Raw genomic sequence first — 9,035 nt, 5'->3', positions numbered from 1 at the left:
AGGCTTTCTCTCCTCCCCTTAGTCTTTTGCTTTTATATTTTGTTGTTGGGTTGTAAGGAACGAATGAATCTTACTTTGTGCTTGTTGATTTCGAAGCCCACCATGAACAAATCCTATTTGGTGGGAGTTCACTTGGATGTTTAAGTTTTTATTTTAATGAATGGTTGTTGTTTTATGCTTTATTTTGTTTTGTTTGTGAGACTTAATGCTTTAAGGTTGTAGGAGCTACGAGAGTAGCCTTTCCTTAGAAGGTGCTTAGGGTTCGAGAGAATGCCTTGGCAAAATATCTTTAGTCTTTGAGAGAAGCTAGGGAGGAACTACAAAAACAAGGGGTTCTAGATAGTAACTAGGCCTAATCCACCTTAGAGATAAGGATAAGATTTCATTCGACTAAAAGGAGTTGTGTATAAACGATAGGTTAGATGTTAATGTTGCCGCAAAAAGGTATTGCCGAGACATATCCTATTAACTGAACCAATTGGGTCACTGCAAGGGCTTACGCCAATCGGTTTTGCCAGGGCATCTTTAATCTGTCGAGTCCCTTACTAGAGATAGAATAGGGCATTTCAGTAGACTCTGTCGGGCAGGGTAAGCTTAAAAGAAACATCATTCAGAGATATAGACTTAGATTTTCCCTGTGACTCCTTCCACTCATTCCCATTGCTGCTTGTCATTTGAGAAAGCTAAAGTCCTATATTTATTAAATCGTATATTTACATTTTATTTTGCCTTGACATTTCCATTTGCTTGCATGTATTACAATTTAATTTGTCACAGCATTTTCAATTACCATCACTCTACCATCATTCCAAGTATCGGTGCCAAAAATATATTATGTTTTTGAAAATTAGGCCCGATCTCGAGACTAACTCTCTGAGTCTCGAGACCGAAAGGGCAATATCGATACTCTCACAACAATACTCTCAGGCTTGAAATCTCTAAATTTTTTCTCAATTCTATTCATCATAGTTTTGATACTCGAACCCTAAAACTAATATTTTAGGCTCGGGAATTCACCCAAAACCATCCTAAATGACTTGGTTTAGTTTCTAAACTTATTTTGAAGTTTTAGTAAGTTGTTTAGGGTCAAAAGGTATAATAAAAATGTGTTATTAACACCTAAAACGTGATTGGCTTGAGAAATCAAAGATAAACCCTAAAATATTTAAATCACCAAATCTTTTGCATATACTTGAAATATATGAAAACTTAATACTCCAAAGGATTAGAAATGCATTACCTTGATTTTAAAAACCTAAAATGAAGCTCCTTTTGCTATCAAGCACCTTTCTTGTTGAATTGGTTGAATTTTCCACCCACCAATTGATGCTATGGAGACTAGGTGAAGAAGAGAAGAAGAAAAATAAATGAAATGAAGAAAAAATGGGGAAGCCCCCACGTCCAAAGCACATAAAACCCCCTAAAGTCATCTTCCATTTTTCTTAATGATCAAATTACACTTTTAGCCCTTGTCTTTTGTCTCATATTTAAAAGTCATTTTTAGGCTAATTGGGCCCAAATCCAACCCAATTAAAACCAACAACTTAAATCATAAAATCTATAGGGTCCACTTACCCCTTAGGAAAACCAGAAACTACTAGCCTGAAATTTGGGGTGTTACAATAATATTTTTTTAAAGTCTTTTTTTGGGTTGGTTCCAAGGCTTCGTCTTGACTAATCCGGACCGACCGACACCGAACACCTGACTTTGGTGGCTGAGTGTTCCAGCATGGATTTTATGCATATATAAGGACTCGAACTTGAGACCTTGCTTAAGCGATATCAAGCTTCTTACCACTTAAACCAAGAAATTTTTTTAGTTATTAGTAATTTGTACATATTTTGCATACACTATTACTTTTATCCAAAATCTTTATAAAGAATAGTAGTTTTTATCATCAAAACTACTTAATAAATTTATTATTACATCATATTAAAAATACATTAAATGACGGTGAATATATATTTTTTAAAATTAGATTAATGTTAAAATTGATTACATTTTTTTATGAAAAATATAGTAAGTATAAACATAAATTAGAAATATTTATAATCAAAATATAAAATATTAGTCCTGAACTCAAGCGGCAACTAGGGGCTCGGTTGTGGAAGGAGGTTCGGGGGAGGAGGTTGAAGATGAATGGAGGTCTTGTTTGTCTGACTTTGCAGCACCTACAACGTTCAACTTTCTCTTTCTTTCGTCTTGCTTCATCTGTACTGCCCTGCACCTTTCACTACAAAACGCTGTATTCCCCCTACATTCAGAGTCGAAAGTAAAAATTTCAAATTAAAAGACGAGTTTCAAAAAATTAAAAAAAAATATAAATTTATAATTTTTTTTAAAAAATATAAATTTATAATTTTTTAAAAAATATATAAATAAAGATATTTGAAATGTATAATAATTTAAATTTTGTAAAAAACGATTCTCTTCGTCCCTTCTTCTTTCGTCCATCTTTACTATACTTGATATTATTATAGAAGATAAATTATATGTTTTATATGTTTAGTCATCTTAATTATTACTTTTGTTCATTTTAATTATTGAGTTATTTTTTATTTTAAAATTATATCTAATATCACATTTTGATTTTACTTTTGTTATTTATCGTTAAAAAAATTAATAGTGATAATAATGTTTACCATAAGATAATGGTGCATCATCATTAATTTTTTATTTCAAAAAATTTCTCTGCCAACAATTCTGTTAGTTTTTTTTAATAATGAATGATCATAATGAAATCAAAATGATTTTGAAACAAAATAATAGTTAAGTGACCAAAATTGAACAAAAATGGTAGATGAGATACTAAATGTGAAATTTACCCCGTTATGTATCTGTGTTCTATAATCGTTTTTATTAACAAAAATTAGATTGAATTAATTCGAATCCAGAATAGAAGCTTGATTAATTTATGGAAGCTTTATGCATTACCTGTACATAAAAATGTCACGGGCAGGAGCTAATCGGCGATTACAAAGGCAACAAGATCGCAAAAAAGGAGAAGTTTGGGAAACTGGGCTCGTTGGCGACAGGGCTAAGAAATGTTGATCTTGGTTTGGGAATTCAGGAGAATCCTCGGAATGTGTCGGGCGTTGGAGTTCGGGAACATCGAGGGACAGCCCTCTCATACTTGTCGTCCTCTTCATGGGATTGCTTGAACGTTTTTCCGGCAACATTCTGCTATTCAAATCTTGTTGATATTTTGATTCCCCTCTCTCTCTCTCTCTCGTATTCTTTTATTTTCTTCGGACAAGAAAGGGAGAGAAAGAGAAATGGAAGGAAAGGCGAGGGGGTTGAGGGGAACGAATGCCAATAAGTAAGGAGATTAAAGAGAGAGAAAATTATGGCCATTACTTGCGGCCACGTGTTCAAATATGCTTAATATATCCAACATTATTATTTAGGGAAAACTACCTATTTAGTCATCCATATGTTTCCACGGTTCTATTTTAATTACTTAATTATGTTTTAAAAATTATATCTAACGTTGAATTTTAACTTCGTTTTGTTCATCCACTATTAAAAAGTAAACATAAGTGCTGACGTTATATTTTTTTAATGATAACATGACATTATTTTATAGTGACACGTCAACACGTTATTATTTTATTGACGACAAATACAAAACCAAAATATAATGTTAAGTATAATTTTGAAACAAAATTAATTGAGTGACCACAAAAGAACTGCGATAATGAATGAGTGACTAAATACGTAGTGCACCCTATTATTTATTAATATATAATGTTAAAAACTATTGATTTTTTTTAATTATATTCTTAATTCTTATTTAATCACATGTATTCAAATGATTGATTGATTGATTTAAATCAAATACTAAAGATATTCATTATGGAGCCAATCCTCATATATCAATTTATTCTTTTCTTAATGTCAAAGTTTAAACCTCTAGTTTGATTTTAATTGATTTAGTTTCTCATCTCTTTATATTAATTGATTGTTAGTTACATATGATTGTTATTTCTAGCGTTTTTAGATTTGAACACAAAAAGCTGTAAGGATGATTCGTAATAGTAAAATAATAATAATCAAACTTGTTAACAGTTACAATATAGAAATAAATCTTTTTTTCAATAATACATTTTTTTATGCATTAGTATTTTTTTGAGTATTTTTAATTTAATATATATATATATATATATATATATATATTAATACTTTTATATAATTGTTTTTTTAATTTTATAGTTTTCTAGATTTTTAATTTCAATATATTTATAAAATTTCTAAATCTTTTATTTTATTTTATAAGTTTTTAAAATTATTTTAAATTTCTTTTGCTTAAAGATTAAAAATATCATCGAACTTTTCTTAAAAAATAGTTAAATCTTGATATCGCATCAATAATCATTTACATGTAAACTCTTGCATTAATATTGATAATCAGTATGCTAGTACAATAATATTCAAAGATAATTTATGTTAGTTTATTGATTTAGTTGATGTAACTTTGCACTAAAGGGTGTGTGTTTGAAAGAATTTAATTGATCTTTTATAAAAAAAAAATTGAGGGCTGATAAATTTCACTTGTGTTAAGAATATAAGGACAAGAAGCAGAATTAAACCAAAATATTAAAATTTAGTTAAGACGAGTAAGCCAATTCATTAACGGGATGTTTAATTTACGTTATCTAAGGTTACAAGATTACATAACATAATTTTTTATTTATAGAAAATTTCTAGTTTTATTAAAATTAAAAAATATCCAAAATTACATTAGAGATTTACAAACATAATCGTAAACCTAAAATATAATTATAATATAAAAATTAGCCACATATATTGTATAATGACCAAATAAATAAATGATTAAAAAATCTAACAAAAAAACTCAAATAAAATAAAGATACGAACAAATCTGACTGCATCGATAAACAAACCATAAAAGATGATGAAACTACTGAAAAATCACCGACAAATCGTAAATCAGATTCCGCGACGTGAAAAAACTATATATGAACACAAAACACGTATCCAAATCAATTCGAGAGTCCAAAGAAGGAAAAATCATCATGATAACAAATAAGTGTCATATTGATCAGTCCTGAAAATATCAAATCCAACCTTGAGAAAAAAGATAAACAAAAACAACAATAAAAAACTATAAGCAACGATAAAAAATCGTAAACTACCAAAAGATAGCGAAAAACATACCACAAAGACAGAGATAAACGCGTTATAAAGACATAAAACATGTCACAAAGACATAATTATTCTTATTTAAAAACAAAGGAAAAAAATAACCGACGAACGACAACCAGCATTAAAACTGGTACTGTTGCTAGTTAAACAAAATTAAAGAAGAAAAAATTAGATTGATTAATAAAATTGACACAAGTTATAAAAAAAAAGAGAAAAAGAGAAATAAAACAGATAAGATTTTTTAAATGAATTTCAACATTTACATAATTCTGCTCTTACATACTTTAGGTTTTTCTTTGTATTTTTTTCATCAATGATCCAATCTTACCTCACCTAAAATTTTGTAAGTTCACACTTTTAAAATTTTAATATAATTTTTTAAATTCACACCTCGTAACATAAAATCTTACTTCTATCTTGTTTACAAACGTAACAAATTCAAGTCGCATATTCATATAAAAATATAATTAGACATCAACCACCTCTCCCCACTTCACATTAATTTAATACAATATAAAAATTTATAATTTCACTCCTAAATTTTTAATATAACATTTTAAATTCACATCTCCTAAAATAAAATTTTATTTCTATCTATGTTTACCAGCATCCCAAATAGCATATTCATATAAAGATATTACTAAGCATCAACAACCCCACGATTCACATTAATTTTTATCTTTTGACATATCACATATCTTTCATTCATTACTAATTATCTTTCATTCATTACTAATTATTATGTCTCACTCCACATCACAATAGTCATATTTTGACTCAAGATAGGCCAAGACGGATTTAAAATTTTTTGTAAGATAAGCACAAGCATACTAATAATATAAATTTCTCCTACGAGTGAATATAAATAAAATTTTGACTTAATATCAAAATAAATGTCTAAACAATACCATTTTTCATGAATATGTGCCTAAAATATTTTTAATTTATCCTGGTATCTAATGTTATAAATGTTAACAATTTAATTGCTCGGGTCGTCAACGATGTTACTTTATCTCGTTAAGTGACACGTGTCACAATATGATAATTTTAAAAATTTAATTTAAAATTATATATTAAAAAAACATAAACATTTTGAAATAACCTTAAAACTTTGAAAACTTTCATTTCAACCCTAAACCTAAGCCGACTGTCGCCCTTTGCCGTCGACGAAGCTCCACTTGACTTCACCTCCCTCGACGATCAAAACCCCTATGAAGTCATGACTGATCGACGACAAATTGATGTTTTACACCTTGCAAACCCTAGGATAAAAATCGATATCCCACACGATTTCGATAACCAATCGGTGGTAACTACGACGATGTATTACTAGGAGGATAGAAGGGATTACATCGGGGGCGATGGTTGTGGTCGGAAAGGACAACGGTGGTGAGTTAAAGTTAGGATTTGGAGATTTTAGGAATTTTTATAATTTAAGATAAGTTAGTGTTTTTTTATAAATATAATAATATTTTTAATATTTTTTAAAAATAAATTTCAAAATCACCATATTGTGACACATATCACTTAACAGAAAAAATTAATATTATTGATGACCCGAGCACCTAAATAGTAACATTACACACTGTGATAAGTCAAAAAAATATTTAAACACCAATTCACATAAAGAGTATGATTTGAGCACTTATTTTAGTATCCAGCCTAAAATTTTAGGATTGACATCAATGATAAAAATAAAAAATAATAATAAAAAAAAAATTAAATTTTGAAATAGATACGTGCCTACCTGAACTAAGAGTGAGCTTGCCACTGACCACGACCCACTCAGCATTAGGCCGAAACCTCTATCCACATGCATCATCCTACTTAAAAAATAATAAACTCACCTCGTTTGGGCTAACTCAAGCATCCACTAAGCTCCCTAAGGCTGGATCCACCTCTTTCACCAGCTCCATTTTGAAAGATCTCCCTAACTCAGTATTGCATAACATAAAACCTGTTTACCTTATAAGACCATCTCCTACGCTACTTTACTGTAGTGTTTTTCTGTACTGTAGCGTCTCCAATCCTGCGCTACATTTTGCTCTACTGTAGAGAATTGCTATAGTATCACTACATATCTAGCGCAGCATTGTAGTTTGCGCTGTATTTTCTTTATTTTTTTATTTAAAATATATTAAATTATAAAATAAATAAAAATATATTAAAATTAGATAAATAATCATATTATTTTTTTTTGTAATTTTGTATTTTTTTTAAATTTTTTTATATTTATAAAATTAATATTATAATAATTAAATATTGTGAATAAAGTAGAGTTAGTGATAATGTAGAGATAGAGTTGAAGAATAAAGTAGAGTATACGGGAGATGGTCTAATAGCTATATTGAGTCTGGTCACCAACTTGATATGCCAGTGGGTTGTCGCTACAAAAAGCAAGCTTTTTGGTCGACAGGTATAGAACTCCAATAACAGGACCAGCAGAGGTGGACAAGTAGCAGGTCTCAAATGTTGTCCCGAAGATCTTCTCATAACCACCATCTGCTATAACTTTGGTTGTCTGAGCAATTTTTCCTACAGCAGCGTCAGCAAAACTCGGCCTATTTTTCACTACAACAACAAATATTATCCATTCATTTGACAAAATGTAAAAAAAAAAGTACAGAGATAGCAAGGGAGAAAGGGTAATTATCAAAAAGATAGAAACAATTACAGTGTTGCAACGTGTTCTCGGCTATCTCTTTCGCCTTCTTAGTATCGTCCGCCGCTTTCTTCCCCCACTTCCCCAACACGTCTTTCACTGCCATTCGCTGGTAGAGATGGGTGCCGGATGTGAATTGGAATCTGATTGGGAATCCATGGAAACACTGGACCAACTTTCCGGTGGAGGAGCGACGTCCGTCGGGTCTAATTTCGGGTAGGGAGCGTAGTCAGAAGAGACAGTCGGCGGTTGGGTTGACTCGGAGGATGAAGTTGACTGTTTGGTTTCCGAGATTTTCCCATGATCGGTCTGGGGCTGGCTCATCATTTCTTTGATAAAGGAAAATGAGAAGGGAAAATTACAGAAAGCTAATAACGGGATAGGGATCAAAATCCAAAGAAATCGTGAGCCGTCCTCCTTTCTATTTGTCCCAACTTTCAACTTTGCATATCAAGCCAACAGCTGGCACTTGGTCACGCCACGTGCCACATGATAACTTATAATATGAGATCAACTATCTCATCTGCCTTAATCCCAATATATTTTAATTGAGTATTTTCGATTTCAACATTAATGTCTCAAAACTTGTTTTTCAGTCCTTGTTCTGTTTAAAAAATTTAAAAAAAGAAAGGAAAATACATTTTAAAATCGTTTACCTTCACTTGAACTTTCGTTAGTTTTCACATAATTTAAATTAATAAAATAATAGAAAATGATGATGACATAATTGAAAGAAGTAATTTTATTTTTTCATGAGAAATATAATAAAATAAATCTCATATCATCTTGGATTTTTTTTCAAACGGAAGACAGATATTAAGAATTTTGTGATGAATTGGAAAAATATTTATAAGAGAAAATAACTTCAGTGACCGAAAATTCTTTATAATATACGATTTTGACTATTTTTTTTATTTGTCAAAATAACCAACAAAATCGCAATACGATCTCTAAATCGCAACGCGATCTCCAGTATCGTAAATCAGTTTCCAGATTCGCAACGCGATTCTGACTATCGTAACGCGATTTTCAAAGCGCCATTGTATCGCAACGCATATTTTATTTTCAAATTCCAAACACGAATATTAATACATCCCGTAATCGCAACTCTTAACCTAAAACCCTAAATCACAACTCAGTCCCATCTTCATTCTCACTCTCTACGGCGACATCCGTCCCCATCTCCGACGAAATCCGTCTATCTCC

The 9,035-nt window shown here is 30.5% G+C and overlaps 1 protein-coding gene and 1 pseudogene across 1 annotated transcript; both read right to left on the bottom strand.

Moving 5' to 3' along the window:
• Positions 1 to 2,080: 2,080 nt before the first annotated feature.
• LOC120174418 (protein INCREASED RESISTANCE TO MYZUS PERSICAE 1-like) lies at positions 2,081 to 3,271 on the bottom strand. The gene is made up of 2 exons (XM_039181274.1): positions 2,936 to 3,271; positions 2,081 to 2,255 (listed from the first exon to the last, which is right to left on the bottom strand). Exons 1-2 carry the CDS (start codon positions 3,178 to 3,180, stop codon positions 2,081 to 2,083), a joined length of 420 nt encoding a protein of 139 aa, XP_039037205.1. The 5' UTR covers positions 3,181 to 3,271.
• A 4,216-nt stretch (positions 3,272 to 7,487) lies between these two features.
• On the bottom strand, positions 7,488 to 8,207 carry LOC120174401 (annotated as a pseudogene).
• Positions 8,208 to 9,035: the final 828 nt, after the last annotated feature.

Source organism: Hibiscus syriacus, unplaced genomic scaffold, assembly GCF_006381635.1.
Source record: "Hibiscus syriacus cultivar Baekdansim isolate YM2019G1 unplaced genomic scaffold, ASM638163v2 tig00112079_pilon, whole genome shotgun sequence".
NCBI lineage: Eukaryota > Viridiplantae > Streptophyta > Magnoliopsida > Malvales > Malvaceae > Hibiscus > Hibiscus syriacus.
Note: the sequence above shows the minus strand (reverse complement) of the source record. Positions and strands in the feature narration are given on the sequence as shown.